Raw genomic sequence first — 20,666 nt, forward strand, 5'->3', positions numbered from 1 at the left:
TGTATAAATTCTCCCGCTTGCTTTAGTGAAGCAGCTTTTCAGCCCGTGCTTTTTCAGCCAAGCTCTCTCCACTGCAAATCTCCCTTAGCACTTTTCATTTGAACTGCAAAACCAACCATTTTCCCAACACTTCGCCTTCTCTCAAGGAGCGGTGGTTTTGTGAAGCTGATAAACATCTGCCTGAAAACCTGGCTGGCACTGCTGAACTCATTTTTAAGTGTGAACATGGGTGTGTAGAAAGCAATTCAAGTTTAACAAGGCATGATGCATGAGGTCATGATAGAATATCAGTCGTGATTGTGACCAAAATGAACCCAAGTGGCAGAGAAGATACAGCTCTGCTATGACTACTGGTGTGTGACCTACCTGGACTGAGATCTTCAGCCTCCAGCAGGAGAGAGCAGCACATTAACTCTATGGCTGTGCTGGCAGCAGATGACACTGCCCTGCCTCATACGTTGGTGACATGGCTTAAAAATCTCAGTTTCTGATTATCGTGAGATTGCTACTTACAGCATAACACAACTACCCCACCACCTTACTGCTGGATTTCATCATTAGCTTTTCTATGCTCGTACTATGCCCAATGTCTGTTGAATAAAAGCAAGTACAGAGTAGGATTTCTATGAATCCCAGGAAAGATCCATTTCTTTGTAGGGTGATGCTGAGGAGTCAATTAAATTTTTGGGGGGCTCAAAACATCTGATGCCCAGATCTTATTATATCAGCAGTTATTTACCTCCTTTCACACTTTTGTCTTCCACCACCCCTTCCCTGTGCTACTTAAAAAATGAAATATTTGTTTTTCCTCAATGTTGGGTCTAGAAAGATAATGACAGCCTTAACTCTGTCAGTTAATATTCATTACTGAGCTGCAGGAACCAACCTCAGGCCTTTCCTCTAGACTTCTCCAAGGCAAAAGCCATGATCCTGGGGCTCTCCTTGTCTGAATGGATTTCTGCATCCCAGCCCCAAAAGTTTTGGGATCACACACCAAGCATGCGTAAATGTAAGCACGTAATTTTCTTGGGGCTCCCTATTTATTGTCATGTCTTTTCGACAAGTCCTTATTATTCAGAAGTACTACAGTAAATGCTTTCAAGCAGCGCCATGAAGTATAGGAATACCTGCAACTTCCCCTGCTGAATTTATAGGCATTTTAAAGAAGCTGGGCTGCACCAAAAACAAAAAAAGCCCCATGCAGAAATTGTTGCACAAAATACTGTGGATCCTATAGGCTACTGGAAACAAGCAGATCCAAAAGTAAAGGAAAATGTCTATACCTATATCTATATGCAAAATGGGTACTATTATTTTTTCTGTGCCTTTTAAAAATGTAATAAAATGCATAAACTGTGCTTTCTATGTATTTTTTGTTCTATAGAAACAGAAATTATGTTTACACAGCTCCACACTTGAAATTACTTTACTTCCTGTGCCGTTAAATGGCCACGGTTAGTGTATCCTTCCCCACTGACAGACAGGACTATCACTGTTTTGTACTCAGCACCACCTGGCACTGACTTTTGAGAAGGTTTATGCTTCAAGAATAATTTCAGGTCCATATACATGGAGTTAATATGCAGTGTGGGTCATCAGTATACATTTATTTTTCTTTTCAATATGTTTTCAGAGGGCCTTTCCCCAAAAGGCACATTTGCACTCAAAAATGATCACCGGCTATTGAAGTCTGCGCTGTACTTCATTTCCAAGGTTCAGGTCAGCCACTTGACCGCTCTCGGTGGTGCTGCTTAACACCTCTGCCCTGGTTTTCGGGTTGTGATAGAGGCACAAGCTTTAAAAGCTCTTTTTAGAAAGTTTTGTCCAGTCAAAGCTCTCAAGTTCAATCCAACCTCTTTGTTTCTGAGTTACAGCAGACCTATGTTTTGCATATAGTTATAGAAAACACAGGGATGGAGGAGATAGCGCTACAACATGGGCCAGTTCCCATGACCCTGTATGCCTTCAAGCAGTCATTTACAGTCCTTTTCTTTTTTTGGCCTTATGCTACAAAGCAGAAATGGGGTCAGGGAAGGATCTTTGATTTTGTGAGAGCAGAAAACTGAGGGTGTTTTCTCAGGGTGCAAAGGAACCTTTCCAGCTGACAAACAGGGCAATAACACAAGTTAATGCGTTGGCACCGAGACCTTTCTGACACTGGAAATAAAAGGTGATAATTTCAGTCACTGTGAAAAGTTCATGCGGATACCTTCATCACGTGGGACATATTACAGCATAACCTCTAGCTGCAGACAGCGGCTATGCCTACCCTGGCTGTGACATATAGCTCCCAATTAGCACTTAAGGAAAGAGACTTTGCAGACTGCACACTCACCTCTGCTCAGCCCATCCGGTCCCCGAAGGATTCTGCATTCTTCTATCTGGCCGAACGGAGAAAACATCACCCTGATATCATTCTCATTACACTTCTTCGAAACCATTCCTATGAACAATTTTCTGTCTTCCACAGCTAGAAGATAAAAATAATGAATGAGCAAAGGCCATTTCATCTTTTTCCTGTGATCAATGCTTCATTACCACATCAAACCAAGCTCCAGTCATGTGAGTCGGGCTCTGTAACTGAAGACAAGTCCTAAGGCAAACACTTTATACTTACAACCTCCCTTCCCCCCTTCCTCCCCCACCCCAAATCTCTCATTTTTCTTTCTCTCTCTCCCTTTTCTAGTGGTGCTTGATGTTTATATAACATATTAATTGGCTGCCTTAGTCATTCTGCATATGCTTCCCCGTCATGGCTTCTAAGAGAAACGCATCCTCTCTTAGAGAGACTTATAAAGATATCTTTCCATAGATTTTTAATTCAGATAAATTCCCTCACCTCCCTCATGTATGAAAGAAATCATGGCAGGGATGGTGAAGAAGGGATTGTGCACGTAATGATATGAGCTAACGAAAAATATTCCTCAGAAATGTTTTGAGAGACAGGCTCCTATCTGAGCTCTCAAGATCAACCAACTTCCTGCGTGGAACTCGAAAGGCAGATGTGTAACAACTGCTCTGGAAAAAGAATGCATTAAATGTTCCTGCTTTTTCAGACTGACACAGCCCTCTCCCATCCAAGAGAACACAAGGCGTATTCTCGGGCATCACTTTAACAAGGGGGCTGCATAATGCTTTCCCATTCATAATGATGCTGAGTTTGCAAAAAAACATGAAAAAGGTGCTTTACCTGAATTATTGGTAGCATATTTCCTGCCTGCATTGTCACCAATATCAGCAAAAGCTAGACTGCTTCGGCAGGACACATGCAGCCCTGTTAATCAAACTCGAACTGACAGGACTAAAGCTGTGGACTCTTGTAAAAAATGAAATAGGTCATCAAAACTTAATTCACCCTGGAAAGACTTAAAAATGTTAACGCACCCTCCCATCTATATTAAACCAAAAATCTAAGTGATGATTTTACAGTATATACACCAGTGCTTTCTTCTTCTCTTGAAATGGCATGTAAATCCAATTCACTGTTAATGAGCAGCCTGTCGAGTTTGTGGGGAAGCAAAGAGAGAAGGAAAGCTTTGCTCCAGAGAGTCTGCACTGCACTTACTTATTTCTATTATTGTGCAAATTATTTTTGTAACAAAGTATTTTCATTTCTGGGCTTACAAAAAAAAAAAAAAAAAATTCTTCCCTTGCTCCCCAACTCTCTCTCCCGTATTAGTACAAGTTTGTCAAATGGAATAAATTGCAGCTAAGGAAGAAGAAAGTGCCTCTATTTTCACAGGATTTTATTTGTGTTATACTTCAACACTTTAAGTGCATTTAATAATTTCAACAATAAAAAGAAGAGGTTTGTGTTTATTGATTGTGAGAGGTTTTTTGAAGTAATTTTTTCCTTAGAATTGCTGAGTTTAAAACAGTATTTGTAGCTTTTATACAAGCAAGCAGCAAGACCAGGCATTTCACAGAATCCTAAACAGAGCCCAACCCCTACAATCCCGGCTTCTCACTCTACAAGCTTGCAAGAAAACTGGCGTGAATTTAACACCCAGGAGAAGTTTTTCTCAGCAGAGATTCCTCAAGACTCAATATTTTGATTCACACTTCGTATTGAGGTTCCACATGCAGGTTAACCCTCCAGAAAGGGTTAACAACTGATGAATGCATGGGATGAACCAGTTATAAATAGATCAGACACTGAATATGAGGGATTGCAAATAAGACCTGCAAGGTGGGATTTATATGTATATATATGTATATATATGTATATATGTATATTTCTATCTTAAAATGAAACTTCACATCTGATTTGTAATATGTAATCGGCCTTGATGCTGCTAATAATTATTTTAAGGATGGTAAAACTGAATTGCCTTGCTCACAGCCACGAGGAAAGTCTAGGTATTCACTTTTGCTGGTGAAAGAATACCATAATCTGGCTGTTTACAATTCTTACACTGCCTTGAGTAATCTCTTTGAGGAAGGTCCCTGACCAGCCTGTCCCCTCCGCAACAGCCACACCCCATGGGCAGGGTGCCGGAAAGGGTGTGAGGCAAGGGACCAGCTGGGCTGCCAGGTATGGATTTCTCCATACCACAAACCGAGGTCAGGCTGGGGGGAGCCTTGGTGCCAAGCACGGGCCCGAGCACTGCCTTCTGCTCTGTGTTACGAACCTCTTAACTTCTGCCTGCGTGCCAGCTAGTACCAGCCGTTTTAAATTTGGGTCAATTTTAGGCTTGAAATACAGTGTGAAGGTCTACCCTAAGGCTGACAAGATCCCAACCCTCTCTTAAAAATAGCTGGTGGCTGAGCTGGACAAATGCCAGCCACGCCATCCCAAAGGGGGTCCCCTGGGTCCTGCTTAGGTGCAAGGACAGAGACTCAAGCCAAAGAGATTCGCACAGAGATTCAAAAGAAGTGAGATGCAAACAGGAAGGCTTTGTTTTAAGTTTCCAAAGAGAGGCAGACAACAAACTCCCCACTGGCCTCCTTCAGTTTCACTAGTAAACCTATAAATATGCCATTTAACTAACATGATTTGCAGGTTTTTCAGCTTGAGGGTGATTTTATAGTAAATTAAACATCCAGCTCCCGCGTACTGTACATCTTAAAAATGCAGATTTCATGAAGAATGCTCACAGTACAGAAAACATATTGATCTGATGACGTGCTCTGCATTCAGTGATATTAGTCAGTGCTGATCAGTGTTGAAGCTTAAGAAAATTGCTATTCTTTTTTTTTTTTGGCTAGGGGCCCAGCATAAAAACATTTAAAGGGACAATTGTCAGGATCAAAACGACACGTTTTCACTCCATCTGATAGAACATCTGATATTATTAGGCTGAGTTTTTAATGGTATATTCTCATGCAGAGAAAGGAATGCTTTTTCACCGCAGTAGGACTGTCTGACCGGATTTGTTTCTGCATTTTTGGTCAGCTGCTTCTCTCCTTTCTTTATAAAATGAATTCTTACCTGCCATGCAGGCATGGTTTGAGAATCAAATAGACAACGGACTGCAAGAAGTATGGGTCAAACATATCTAGAGGTTAGCAAACTTCCCTTTTGATCAGCCAAGCCTGCCGATTTGCCTCTGTGTGTTGGGCTGTTCCCATAGACTGTAAAATGAGGAGCCCAACGTTAAACACACGCAACCCAACAAAGCATCCAGATCAGGAAAGGCACTACCTGCTGCCGGTTGGAGAAAGGACGGCAGTCTAAAGCCATCTTGCCTAAATTTAGACACCTAGAGTTTAGGTATCCAGTTCTAGTCTCAGCTAAAATGTTCACAGCCGTCTGTTGTCAATGCCAGGAGAACAGCTCCTCCGAAGAGTGACCAATCTCACCTCTCCCAGCAAGGCGGGACGGTGTTTCATGGGACTCTCTCCCCTAGTATTGACAGTAGATAGGGCAGCTACCTTCCAGCCAGCTCGCAGAACTCGGTCATCATGATCACACATAGATGTCCTGAGCTCCAGCTGCCGGGACAGGAGTTATAAATGAGCTCAGAGGGACTGGACAAAGCTTGGGAGCTGCAAGTGCTTTGGGCGAGCACAAGGGTCAGCACCTCTGTGCACACATCTCAAAAGCATTTCACTGCTGCTTGCTAATTCCCTCTCCCACACTTAGGGTAGATTTCGATAATTCAAAATCCAGAAAATTAATGACAATTTTTTTGGCAAGTGTTTGATATCATTATTTCTGAACCTTATTCAAAGGCCTAGTTGTACTTTCTGGCTGTTTTGCACCACTCTGGGGGCATGAAGTAGATACAGCCATCCGTAAACAGCTAGTGGGATGGGGGGGCTGAGTACCCTGCACTGATGGAGCAGAAGCAGCCGCAAAGGTCACAGCAAAGGCGGCCTCAAGTTCTAGTCAGATAAAGGAAGGTGTGAAACTGCACAGTATCTTGATTAACTAATTATGGGGTTCATGTTTAATCCATCAGCTCTGCTGCCAGGGCAGTTAGTGCGACATATCCAGTGCCGACCTGCTGGATCTGGGGTGGCAATCTTTTGCCCGAATGCAGGAACCCTGTGTGACGAGGTACAGATATCTGTTAAAACGAGACAAATTGTTCTTGTAACTCCACCAAGACTAGCTCTGCAATCGCCAGCACGGGTGCCTGGGTGTCATGTTTGAATCCGGATGGCCACGTTAGGCATCAAAGGTTATCTGAGATTAAGCCTGCCTCTGCTGGGGGGCACTTTTTTCAAACCACGCCTCCTGCCTTCTGACAGCACTACATCCAGCTTGCAGAATAACACCTGAAGGGTCTAATTTTTTTAGCTTTACTCAATTTGCTTCAGTAATGAGCATTTCTTGCAGGCTGTATTAGATTGCTTGTGCTAACCCAGGAGAATAAAGGAGTAGAGATTATTTTCTGTATGCTACAAAAGAATTAAACCCCGTAATAATCATGGGAAATCTCCCTGGAGACTCAACAAACTTTCATTTTTTTTCTTCTAAAACCCAAAAATTCTGTTCTGAAAAATCACAGTTACATCCCTTTATTATACATTTTTGGGGAGTCCAGTCAGAGAGTGCATTTTCCATCCAGAAGCTGCCTTCTCTTTTGAGCAAACCAAGAAATAGTTAATTATGGTGGGTTTTTTTTTCATCCAGAAGGGAAGGGGGGGAAACAGACTTTTTATCCCTATTTGTAAGCCTGTGAAAAACCCTTGCATACAATCTGTCAAAGTCACACCTGGATCCGGAGCTGCCTGCATTAATTATCAACTTTTCTATGTGTTAGTGCTAACATATGGCATTTAATTACTCCCTCCAAATCGGCAAAGTTGTGCCACTTAGAATTTCAAAATTATTTCAAGTTTTCACTAAAAAAATAAATAAAAATAAATTATAAGATCACTCAGCTACCCCCCTCCCCCCTTTTTTTTTTAAATAGACGATTTTGTCATTTTCCCTGAAGTGGTGATGCTTTGATCCAATTAAGAGCATACTGTCCTCAGGATATGTGCCTGAAAGTATTGACTGTATTCAAATCCTGATCCAAAAACCATTTAAGTATTTGCTAAATTGCAGCATGTTAATGGCCACAGACAATTTAGAGTCAAGCATGTGCTTATGTGCTTTTTGGCATTAAAAGTCCAGGAACCTCCTTTGAAAAAAGGAAAATATCCTTAAAATGACAAATACTGTGAGTAAGTAACAGTCGAGATGAATCTAGCAACGGTAGAGCCTTCCATGTCTTGAAACCATGCTTTTCTGGCAGGTAAACCTTAACCAAAACTTTGTAAATAGGTTAAAATACCCATCTAGCAATATAAAGGTGGTCAGACTAGACCTAATGGGTGATCAGAACAGGACACACTACAAAATTCATCCTCTGAAAATCTTTCAGGGATGTTACATTTCTCAACAATAAAAGTCTCTGCAGAATCCTCCCAGGTAGACAAATTAATTAGATCTAAAGGCAAGTCTTTCCCCATCAACACTAGCTGCTAAAAGCTCAGTGGAAGAAATTAAGCTCTGTTTCATCTGGACAAGCAGGGAGATGACTCAGACACACGAGCTATTGTACACAGGGAAGGAATGGAGATAGTTGCAAAGATCTATCAGCCACCCAGTTCCTACCCAGAGCAAAACAGACCTTCAGGTTGCTAATAAAGTCCTAATCCTGCAGAAGTGCCCAGGCACTTATTCAGAGTGTGCGGGAGGTGCCTCTCCCATACCCACCTCCCAGTTCCCATGAGGCAAGCTTGGCCTTTTGCGCTAAGGGGCAGGGTTCTGAAGTGATGACTACATCTAAAGACAGGAACAGTGGTGGGGAAGGAGGAGCATTTCATCCTGGTACTCCTGGGCTTGGATGCTCATTCAAACCTTTTTGCAAGGGACTCAAGATGGAGAGAGGACATCTTATCACACAGCAAACATTGTTCTTTGAAACCTCTGTAAGATAAATGAGGGGACCCTCCTTCCTCCGTGTGGAACTTGAACAGGGCTCAAGCCTTCACAAGTGTGCGGAAGCTCAGAAGAACTGCAATGAGCGTTCATCCTCTCCTACATACCTTCCTGCAAGCTATCTGGAAATTTTGACGAAGAGAACTCCTTTAACCTCTTTGAAACTTAAGAAACGCTACCTTACCTATAAAATGTAGTGGGATCCTCCCACTACTCAGAAATAAAAGGGTTTCAAGCATTCCTCAAAAGCTCAAACACCATGGAACACGAAAACCAAGATGCCTTGGCATACTTTTTTTCTTTTCCCTTTGAATTTACCAATCTGGTTGAAGAAGTACAGTTTACAATTTGCTGTTGGCACAGATAATATACTTCCTCAGATGGATAGCCTGAAGCTTATGGGAAACACGTGCCAAGCAAGCCTCCGCATCCCCCATGCTGCTGTTCTTTTTCTTTTTGGCTCTCCAAGCTGCTTGCAAACTCTCACCTCCTCCGTGGACCCCACGCCTATGCCCTGCCTTTCCAAGAAGCTGTACGATTGTTACCATCATCATGGTATTAGTTCACCTTCTGTTTCCCCGGTTGTTAGAAGAGTTCACCCCCCCCGAACATGCCTACCAGAAGTATCTACACCCTTTCAGAGCCTAAATTTTAAAAAGTATTTAATTTGACAGTTGCAATCTCTGATCTGTCAATGTTTTCCCCCCAAAGTACAAAGGTAGGCAAGAAAAAAAAGAAAAAAAAGTGCCAATCCCTCATAATTTTCATGATAGGGATAGGTGCAAAAGAATACTCTGAAGATTAAGAGTGTCCCTACAGTGCAGACAGAAGCATCATGCAGATAATCCCAGTCTAACAGCAGCAGCTAGGAGCTAACCTACCCCGCTTTCCAAGCAGGTGCTATTTGCAGAGCAAGACAGAATTTGCACAACTCCCCCATTGCGCTTTGCCAATATGTTCAATCTCCTTTAGGACAAAAAACTGCAGGCAATGAACAAGTAACTCATTGGGAGTCTATTTTGGCCCATCACCCCTTATTTTTCTAATTTGCCAAGGAACTTGAGATGAAATTTATCTTTGAAAGAAGAACCCGTAGAGGCTATACTTAGCTCAGAGGCTACATGCCAATGTTCCTGCACCTAAGGGAAAATTTTGCCCGCTGCAAGCACAAGAAATGCTCGGGAGCGGAGTCTAGATTCCGACAGCAAACTTCTCCTTGGCTACAGTGGTGCTTGAGAAGCTTGGTCCTCCTGCCCATGCAGGCATCTTGGCCTCTCTTCCGAGCATACAAAGAAAGCAACAAATCATGGTTAAAACTCAACCCAAGAGGGAGACCACTCCCGTACAAATGGGTGATGGCTCGAATTTCCTGCGCTTGTGGCCAGTTTTGTTTTGAAAGTTGTCACAATAGGAAAGCTAACATAACGCGAAGTTTTAATTTCCTTCCACACTTTATAATCCTTGGAGAAGCCTGAAAATGGGATGCACTACAATTAGCAAAAAAAGAAGCCTTAAAAAAGCCTTGCAGAGAGATTTAGAGCCCAATCATAATTTACATTTGCAGGTATGTAGATCTCTAAGTGCACGGCTTCTGCCCTGATTACTAATTAATGAGGTGCAAAGATGCCTGTTGGAGGAACCAGCTCTGATTATGTGGGCCTTATGGGAAAATGAAGCTCTTGCAATCTAAGAAGGCAGATGATATCTTTAACATATATTTTAGAAAATTACAGGAACAAATCAAGGGGCAAAATATACACATGTATATATTTTTAAAGAATCATACACAGCCAGGCTGCGTTACCATCCGATTATCTTATTTCCTTGAATATACAAACCTGGCATGTTTAATAGATTTAGCATGCCATCTATTTTGCATGTCATATACATACACTTAGGCAGTGCCCTAGTATTCTGAATGGATATTACGGTCATTATAGCATTCATTTTACAATCGTTGAGAGCCAGAGGAATAAGTATACAGAGATCTGCAAGGTGGGTTTCCCAGTACAGGACCAAGCATATGATTAAAACCGAAATTTGGCTCAGATTCAGAAGACCATCATTCTAAAAAAATGAAGTTCTGGCAAATATTTAAGGCCCATCAGCTGTTCACATGGTTTGCTGACATGGGAAGGGTTTTTGTTTCTTTTCTTTTTTTTCTTTTCACCATTAAATGTTCATCTCCATCTTATCAACAGCTGGTGCTCCTGTGTCACCTCGCTGCTAGGAGAACACAAGGGGAAGATGTATGTAGCGAGGTAGACCATGACATAAAGCAGGTACAAGGAAGACCATTTTTCAGAACATTTCCTTCCTTCTTTAAAGCTGAGGATAAATGGGAGTTCAGAGCAGGTCAACATCTTCCCCAAGGAGGCAGGTGTAGGGAAACTAGCTCGTATCGTTTTCACCGCACAAGGAGTAAAGCAAAAACTTCTGCAATGTTGTGTTTCCTTTAGTTTACAGAGAATCACAATTAAGTAAAAATAAATCAAACACATACCATTTGACTTTTCACTATCTGCGGGTTTCATCTGAATAGGATGATGCATCTAAAAACAAAATGAAAGAGAGTAAGGCAGGTTGGATAGTCATAAAAATCAAGACTCATGTTTTTAATGAAGGGCTTAAAGGATATGTGATTAATATTAAACATGTTGAAATGATATAAATTCAAAATAACACTATATTATAGGCTTTTAGGAAAAAAATAAAATGGTAAAGGAGCATTTTATAACCAGGAAGATTAAAAAAAATAGATCATTGGGCCCACAGGACTCATATAAAACTTTAATTTGCTGTATCTGGTTTCAGAAGACCTCTAAAGTTACAGCCCTCATTAGTTTATGGCATGCTTGGTTTCTGTTTTACCAACTTTTTTTCCTTGAGTCAACCACTGCCAAAACAGAGATGGAATTTTCAAGTAATTTAAGAGCTAGCAAGCATTTCAAACATGCTCAGAGGAGTTGGGTTTGACAAATGAACTTTGCTTGTAATTAAAAAAACATGCTGATTCTTTCAGGAGTGAAGAAGAAGAGACTTGTGCTTCCTATAATAGCTTCCTGTAACTGTTTAGTATCTCATCTTTTTTTTTAAGAATACATTATGCATTCATTCATAAAGCTTCCATCACAACACGGAACAATTCTGGCTTCCACAAAAACTCCTAATACTTTTTCCTTTTCAACCTCTTCCTCCATGCATGTTCCTCTTACTGCAAAAGAAACCAATCCTGTGTGCTGACCATCACACGGCATCCTACCCCGGCACGCTCGGCACGGTGCGTCCTCAGCTCTCATCACTACACGATGCTCCCCTACATTGAATTGTTGATAAATCCAACAAAAGTTTTATGAACGGTGTGTTCTGTTGTTTCAGGAATAACAACATCACAGCAGCTGAGCTCCTTCTGATCAGAGTGCCTGGCACGTCCACAGGACGTTGGCTATAGCCGGTCCTGCGTCCACTATGACAGATTCAGGGAAATTTTGTTACAGCTTCTCAAAAGCCTTCAGAACGGAACTCACATTGAGATTCAACATGGGAGACGTTTAAGCTTGCAAAACCCACCACTTTTCTTTCATTGGGCTCCGCAGAATTGCTGGGATTTGACTGTACAAACCTTCCGGCAGCAACAGGGCCTCTGCCTTTTCTGTCCTCAGCAGTTCCTCACCATTTCACGTGAGCATGTAAAAAAGCTATGTTCTTTTTGCTTTTTTATCATTTTTCTGTGCAGCAGAGCCAAGTATTGCCTGAAAATGTCAGAGGCAATTCAATTTTTTAAAATAAAAGACTATTATGGCAAACTTTGGGAAACAAAAACAGCTAAGCAGGGAGAGAACGTCCATGTACTCATATCAAATGTTCTTTCAAAGCAGCAGAGAAAACCAAATCTGCATTGCTTTTGGTGGAGTCACTCAACCTCCAGGGACACAGTTGCTAGATTCTTTAGAAAATATAAAATATTGGCTGTGAATGTTTCCTTAAGATTTACTCAAAGTCCAGAACGCTCCCTGGCGCTGCAAATCAACGCATTCCTTGTACTGCTTGCAAAACTCCCCACTGTGCCCTACGGAAAAGGCAAAGCCACAAGGTGGATGTAGTCACTGGGATGCATAAATTTACTTCAATTTTAACAATTCTGTTCTCTTTGAATCATTTGTTTCCCAAATGGACTTTAACAGCCCAGCACTTGTCTGCCACCGCTCTTATTCAATCTAATTTATAGAAAAAAGGGAACTTCTATTGTACGCTATCTTCTTTAACTAGTGCTTAACATTTATCCTGGCATCAACAATACACTGGGCACTGCAGGAGACTTTACATTCATGGGAATGTGATGCAGCATGTCCACTCAGCAAGCAGAAAGTGAAAGAAGGAAAAAGGTGTAACTTGCTCCATGAACCTGTTGTAAGTATTGACGTCTCTGCGGAGCAACGGAGTGGTGAGAAAACAGAGGAAAGAAAATTGACTATTGTAAATTCAGGAATATGCAGGTTACAGAAGAAAAAAACCAACCCAAATCCAGACCTTACGTAGACAGAGAATCTATCCCTATATCTAGCTGCATTCCCATGTCCCTAAGTGGAGATATTTTGAATAAAGGCAACTCTAACAACATTAAAACCCTTTCAATTTTCGAACTGCCTGAACGAGAAAAGCCAACTTTAGACAAAATTCATGTGAAGAAATTATTATCGCAGCCCCATGGTCACAATATAAAGATCAGTGTTACCTGACAAGCACAGTTACCACATCAGAAATCATCCACTGCTGTTATGCATAATTACCCCAAGTTCATTAAGTCGGTAATCTGTTATGTTGGCAAAGCAAGAGGCAAGATATAACAAGACGCTTCAACTGGGTTTTGACTTTATTTCAAAGGCTCCTGCTAAAACACCCGTGGTCCAGATTCTCTTTGCACCAGCAAGCCGAAGTCAGGAGTGATGTCATCGTGCTTAACAAAATTATATCGGTGCAAAACTAATAAAAGATTCAGATCAGGCCTGGAGGGCTTAAACCACAGAATACCCATGGTAAAATGGATGCGATACACAAACATGGCTTCAGCAAAGAGGAAGGTGGAAAAATACGTTACTGACAGTTTCCTAACATGAGAGGGCTCGTGTTGAAGCTTGTTTAACCCTGACCATCACCAATTGATACGTTAACAACCTTTAACACTAGATTCAATAAAACATGCCATTTATAACCTGAAGTGGGTTTTACAGAGTCACTGGTTCGCATCTCATTATTAAACTCATTGCTGACCTCTAGAGACAACTGCCGTGACAATACATATTATAAGCTCTCTACCCATAAAATATTTAAAAGTAAGTGTAAAGAAGAAAAGAAAAGAATGAATCTCAAAGAAGTGTGCAGTGAATAAGAAAATTAAAGGGGCAGAGACAAAGGCTAAATAGGTACTATCCTTTCACTCTATGATGAGCAAAAGAGAAAATAATCTGTGCGTTTTGTATCCTGCTTGTATAACTGCAGGCTATAAAATAATAAAATAGGTGTGCTTTCTGAGGCCCTCCAAAAGATTATAGATGATATAAACCTGTTTCAAATTAGATGCTACCCACTAGAATCATGTCGTCTACTGAAATGAAGGATTTCATGTCTTATCACAAAGCTGTTATTGTAGCTATACATCACAAAGCCATACACTTATGGATCTCGAGGTAAGTGATTTCTCAGTATGTCATGTTGTCACACAGAAAAACAGGAAACACTTTCTTCTGTGCTTGAAGAAAGCTTTGCTTATAGAAATACAGTATTTATGAATGCACAGCTGCAATTAATAAACAGGCAAGAGTGGGAAAAGTAGTTGCAGTAAATAATTCATAGACATTAACATCATCCAGTGCTCAGACCCTATAGAAAAAGAGAATGCCACTGCTTTCAGGCAAGTTCTTTCTGAGTATGGGCAGCTTCCTCCAGCAAGCGCCATGCATGGCGATATCGAAACCAGACTGGAGAATGGGCTGCGAGGAATCACCTCTCCTTGGCGATATTTCAGAGAGCTCTACGGGATGCAGTTGTGCAGCCAGTAATGGCACGACCTACTTTTCCTATAACATCTCTCTATCTATAGGTCTCCAAACACACCATCACCACTGTTTCATGACAGAGAGCAGGCAAAGGCCTGTTGCCGAAGGTTGCGCGATGCCTTGCGGCAGCGCTGGCAGAGCTCAGCGAAGCGGAGGCTCCGTCCGCTGCCTGTGCTGTCATGGAGGCCACGCAAAGCCGGAGGCCAAGCACATCACCGCTTCTGCTTGGGCGCATCTGAAGCAGGCGTGCTCATGTGGTCCGTGGGAACCAAAAAGGAAAAGAAACAGTTGTCAAGCATGCAATCCTGAAAATCCCCCTGAAATCAATGGGAATCTGGCCACTGGCTATGTCGAGGGCAGCAGCAGGACGAGCCATGGCCTAGAATTACAATTTACTAGTTACATCTCTTCTCTCCCCCACCCTTTTTCATGAGTACATCCCACCATATGTAAATATAACTTCAACAGAGAAAAAACCCACAGCGGAACAACCCAAAAACCTCTCAAAGGCACTCCTCCCCTCTGGCTTTAGAGACTCAAAGTCATCTTTTGACAATAATAATGTTACCTATTTACATTCTTGTCAAAGCCATGTGACATCTGCATGGGAGAAAACAAGCCGGCTAAGAGTCTATTTCTGGCAAAAATATTGCAAGGAAATTAGATTAACCTGGGTGGAATTCTATCTGGGAATTTGGAGTCTGTCGTGGTGATTAAGTCATCATTTCTGTCAGATTACTCTAATCGGCTGTCAAATATGATTCCACAACCCCATCTGTAACTTGGCATCCTCGTTATTCAGTCGATGTTACCTTCTGTATACAAAACAAACATGAAACAAGGAGGTGTGTGCAGCCTAGCATTTAGCAGAGTCATTAGCTGTGATTACTATTGTGTGCTTGCACATTGCACGAGGTGATCAGCTTACAGCTTGTTTTGTTTAGTCAGGGGATGCTTCAGATCAGGTGTAATCTTAAACCCAGAGCGCTAGGGGTGAGTGGGGAAGAGCTGTCTCCAGGCATGGCCAAGCATGGGATTGGCACGCTCTGAGTCTCCACCGCGTCACCAGCAATTGCTTAAATCTCGTTTCAGAATTGTCAGCATATTTGGTGGAAAGGCTTTTGGGCACCTGCTTTCCATCCGTTTTCTGAAGAGAAATGGGCACTCAGAAGTCCTAGGCTGGCAAAAGACTTCCCACAAGCAGTAATTCCTGCGAGTGAAGCAAGGTTTGTAGGCAGTCAACACTCTAAATGATCTGTATTGGTTGGTTTAATAAGAGGATTTTGTTATATACGTGAGTATGTTTGTCTTACAGAGGACTTCGGTGATTAAAAAGCAGAAAGTGCCTTTCAGTGAAGATGAAGGAGCTGATGGGCTCAATTTGCTGCAGCTGTGTTGTCTGTGAAATTCAGGTGCTCTCAGCACCTCTGAAACTCTGGCCATGTAATTAGACTATGAAAAATCATTATTTTATGGTCCACTGCGAAACCACCTTCATACATGATTACTACATCTATTAGCAGTTTTTATTCTCCGTTCCTGCCACTGCAGACTGTATGTGCCTCACTCCCGGCATTCCTCACGCCTTGAAGAAAGAAAAAAAAGGTCAAGAAAGGACTCCAAATTCATGTAAACCTGCCCATGCCTTCACAAAGCTCAGCATATGTCAGTCAAAGACCACCTCCTAAAAATCCTCTAAAGCAAAGCACAGTGTGGCTTTACACCATGGGAGTTTAGGGGATGTGTGTGGAGGACGTTATCTGTGACTCCACGCTCCTTACCATTCCTCTCACCATCTTTCTATAACCCTTTAGACATCAGCAGGTTTCTAGAGCTCTTAGCCCTCTTTAGACCTGTCCCCTTTCTCTCTTCCCTGTCATCTGCCATGGCAATAAGTTTCTAGCCAAGCCCCAGCTCAGTTCGTCCCTTACCTGTCACCCTCGCACACCGCATCGCGACCTGTGATCACACAACACACAACTGAGCTACACTTTCCCCTGAGCAAAGGGTAAATCTGAAGAACTTGGGTGACTCGGGTAACACCCAAACTAAAGAAACTGCAATAGGATTAAATGATGACAGCTTGCATGTGTCTCAATTTCTAGCGCTTTGGGACTTGTTTCTTGAGAGCATCAATCACTGTTGAAGCCAAACGGGACTTCCTTCATATTTTGTACATCTCAGAATTGTAAAATGGCAGGAGAGAATGTGGGAGAGAGAAGGAGAGATGTCAGACCTTAATAAAGCCCTAATATTCTTCTTCGGGAAAGGACTATGAATCCATAGACATTTTGGAACTAATAGGAAAACCAGAGAGGAAGAAAATATTAAGGAGCAGCAGAGACAAGCTAAGGGCACGTGTGAAGAAAAGCACCTAACAAGGCACCAGCATGAAAAGCAGTGGGAAAATTTAGTTCTTTGCCTAACTCTGGCCTGGGAATGAATTTAGAGTTTTCACCAAGCTCCTGATCCAATTAGTGAGTGGCGCTTAATTAGACCAGTAGTCCAAGGAAAGGAAGAACCCAAATCTCTCCCTGCCGGGTTCCTGGACATGTTCACTGAGTCTGGAAGTCAGGGAGGAATGTATCGACCTACCAAAAGACTGGGGAAAGAAGAGAAAATGGTCCACAAGTACCAGAGAATTAAATGATTTTCAGTACCTTCAGACAGAGATAATTGTTTTTCTGGATTATTACGTGCAGACGCTTCTACACCCCCATCCCCCCCCCCCCCAACCCCCCCCCCCCCCGCCCCTCGTTTCAGCTCTTAGCTCCCAAGTTTTGCAGTAGGATCCTTTTGGAGGAGCTCTTGAACATATTTCTCTCATCACCGCAATGCCAACTGGTTTTGTTTTTTTTAAACCCTTGTGACTCACTAGTAATACAAGTTTCCCAGAAGTGAAAGAGGTGTATTTTCCTATCGAAGAGAACTGTTTAGAATGACTTCTCTAGGGTCAAACTAACTTGAATTACACAGTCAATATCTGGCTACAGCTTCAGGGAACTTCTCCGGGAACCGGGGACAGTCTCTGAGGCCAAATAAATACTAGTGAATAAAAGAGGCAGGGGACTGCTCTCTGGCTCTAAAGAGAAGTGGCGTGGCACAGCTTGCATTTACACAGCTATACTTCTCCTTCCTCTCAAAACAGGATGCCCTTGTCCATACTGCCTAGTGGGGACAGTGTCTAGCCCACGTTATTCCCCCAAACATGCCATAAGCTGGGCAGGAAAGTGCTAACTGGCACTGAGACCAATGCTGCTGTGGTCCTGCTTGCTCTACCGGCACAGGCAGAGCTTTGGATTCCCAGTATTGGTTTAAGTCATTTACCTTAGTTTATTCACGGGTAAAAGGAGCATAAATGTGCATCCATCACATTGACTTTCACAAATAAATGCAAAGCAGTAGCTGCAACTGCCTGAGCGATGGCATAGCCAGAAGATTGTTTGCTGTCATCCTTCCATAAATCCCAATTTAGGGGATTTAAACCATGTTAGGTATTCATACGATTTTAGTAGTAGAAGAATGTGATCTGTTACTTGGCCTCCTAGATTACTGTCAGACATATATATATATATAAAAATGCATATTTTGGAAAGAGAGGGAGAGGGAGACGGAGGGAGGGAAGGAGGGAGGGAGAAAAGCAGGAGAAAATGAATATTGCTGGTGGGTGCCAAATATAGTTCATGCGGTAATGCATAACATCATTATTTTCTATTTAGAGCACAGAAACAAGCATATAGCTTGCTTAAAACAAGTTGTTTCTTTTACTGGAGAACACTAAAACTGCTGAAATTCAATGACTTTTGGAAGTTGGAAGCTTTCCAGCTCAGTCATTTGCAATCCACTACACTCCATGTTTTAAATTCAAGTTAAATTGAACATTACCTCGAGAGACTAAAAACAATGCTGTGCTTTAAAATAATAATAATAATATTCCAGCGACCCCTTCCGCAGTCAGCCCCGCATCCTGCTGCTCCTCCTGTACATTTAGTAATTAGGCTGTAACACTCAGTCTCCTTTAAAAGTTGTACCCTCACATAGAAATGAAAAAGTTGGTGGTCTTAGAAGTGACAACTTCACTTCCTACTGTTGCTCTGTTAGCAGTTCTACTCCATTTATTTAATTCCTGCATTTCTTACCACCCACACAAATGGCAACAACTCCAGGACACACGTGAGCCAAGCAGAGTGGAGATAAGGAAGGGGAGGTACGACCAAAATTTCTCTCTTCAAAATCGCATGGAAACCAAAGTGATTAACTATCTTTTCTCCAAACAAATGAGCCTTTACAGAACCTATTCAATCCTAAAAATAGACATTAAGTGGGATTCTATATCTTGTTGGGAATAATGCCTTGGGGATATTTTGTATCATCCATGCTTATAAAGCAAACCCATTAGACATCTGAGCAAAACACCAGATATTATTTTAACAGCAAGAGTTATCCATCTCATCTGCAGCGGCAATAACTTTTGTTGACATTTTGCCAATTGAAGTTTGCATGCCGGTGGGTTTTTTTTTCCCCCCTTTGCATTAAAACGACGAGGCACAGAAAGATAACAAAAGCCTCTCCGTGACATTAATTGACTGATTTTTAACACCCATTCAAGGTAACTGTGAGGAGCAAAAATTACTGCCCGCATTTCTGAGTGGAAAACGAAGCGTGGTGAAGCGGCGACTTGCCCGGCGCCACGCAGGGCGGCACGGCGTGGCCCAGAATGACTATCCGAAGGGAGGTAGCCGAGCTGTCTGCACCGCAGCAGAGCCCGAGCTCCTCACGCTCTAATTGATTTCTCCTACTAACACCATTGCGAGGTGCTTACTGCTGCTACCTCTTCTTAGCAGAAAGGAAGATGATGAAGGAAAAAAGGCACAGAGGCTATACGTGATTCATCTGGAATTATTCCACAACTGAAGCCAAGTCTCTCAAGCCAAAATCTCATGTTTTATCACCAGGTACGGGTTAGGCATTAATGAGCAAGCGTACTCCACACAAGCATTTGGGTTTTTTTAATGATATTTCTCCCTAGATACCCTATTCAAGAGGTAACGTAAGAACCTGAAGCAGTGATCCTGGATAGCTGGAGGAACCAAACGCCATCCAAGCTTCACGGGGTCGGGATCTCAGCTAATAACTAACGCAGCCTTGTGCTGCATCAGGTGGACTTGCCCAGCATGACCTAAGATGCCAGGACTCAATTCCCAGCATGACACAAGCCTTACAGTCAATGTCTCACTCAACATGACTCAACTGTTCTGGAGGCTTAGTTCCTTCCATCCCCCTAGTTGGGCGTTGGCTTCCAGAAGTCAACAGGAGGTTGAGACTTAAAAAGGAGTACTTTTCCTTCAAATCTAAAAGCACCACCCCTGCCTACCCCCCCATTTTCGTAACTAGAAAACAGAACCAGAGCAAAGCCAAAACACACTACCTATTATCTCATCTTCTACGGAAAGTCTTCCCACCTCCCATGGCAATGAAATAGAGGTCCCTTAACCATCCCAGAAGCAGACGCTTGTGCTTACTTGAGTGGTCTGCAGAGGCATATTTCACATTTCATCTCCTAGCAAAAGTCAAATCCCCTGTTTAGGAAGCACTGGCTCCTGATGGCATGCTCAGGGAATTTTGCCCTTCACATTTATGACTTCAGGATCTTTGAAGACTCAAGACAATGTTCCCGCAGACTTTCAACTTTCTGAATTTCCATCTTAAAAATCCTCTCCTGCTGCCAAACTGAAATCTTCAACTACCTCAGGCTGCAGGCACCATTTTAGAGTGCTAATGTTTGAGCCTGGTCCACACGGAACTCGTCCCTTTCCACATAAATCCCTCTTATTCCACATGAACATCTAGAAATTTATCAAGAAAACAAAGCAATCCTCTACCCCTTTCCCCTCCCCCCCCCCCCCCAATATCCCAAACAAAACCAAAACAAATTCTTTTTTAGGCTACCGATGACCGTGAAGAAATTTATTTTAAAAGAAAGGTTTTTAAAAACATGCAATGGCTTTTAGAATGCAAACCAGAACCTCGACTGTGACTTAGGGCATGGCTATGAGGATATTAAATGCTTGTTTTGCAGGAGTTTTATTTTAAGATTTACGTCGTTCTGTGCTTGCATGTACTGTCTCCTCTGTGAACTATGCTCTGGGAAAACACCACGTGATTATGCTCAGCAATATCCTCTACCTTTGCCAAGCTGAAATTCAGGAAATAACCCTTTAAAGGGAACG

General features: G+C 42.3%; 1 protein-coding gene across 12 annotated transcripts in view; it reads right to left on the minus strand.

Moving 5' to 3' along the window:
- CELF2 (CUGBP Elav-like family member 2) overlaps positions 1-20,666 on the minus strand; it is a 370,728-nt gene that overhangs the window by 63,565 nt on the left and 286,497 nt on the right. For all 12 annotated transcript variants that reach the window (XM_075081629.1, XM_075081628.1, XM_075081636.1 and 9 more), the window contains 2 exons: positions 10,884-10,932; positions 2,336-2,470 (listed from right to left, as the gene is read on the minus strand). In XM_075081629.1, coding sequence (XP_074937730.1) covers positions 2,336-2,470; positions 10,884-10,932 — 184 coding nt within the window. The remainder of the gene's footprint in view (positions 1-2,335; positions 2,471-10,883; positions 10,933-20,666) is intronic.

Source organism: Phalacrocorax aristotelis, chromosome 1, assembly GCF_949628215.1.
Source record: "Phalacrocorax aristotelis chromosome 1, bGulAri2.1, whole genome shotgun sequence".
NCBI lineage: Eukaryota > Metazoa > Chordata > Aves > Suliformes > Phalacrocoracidae > Phalacrocorax > Phalacrocorax aristotelis.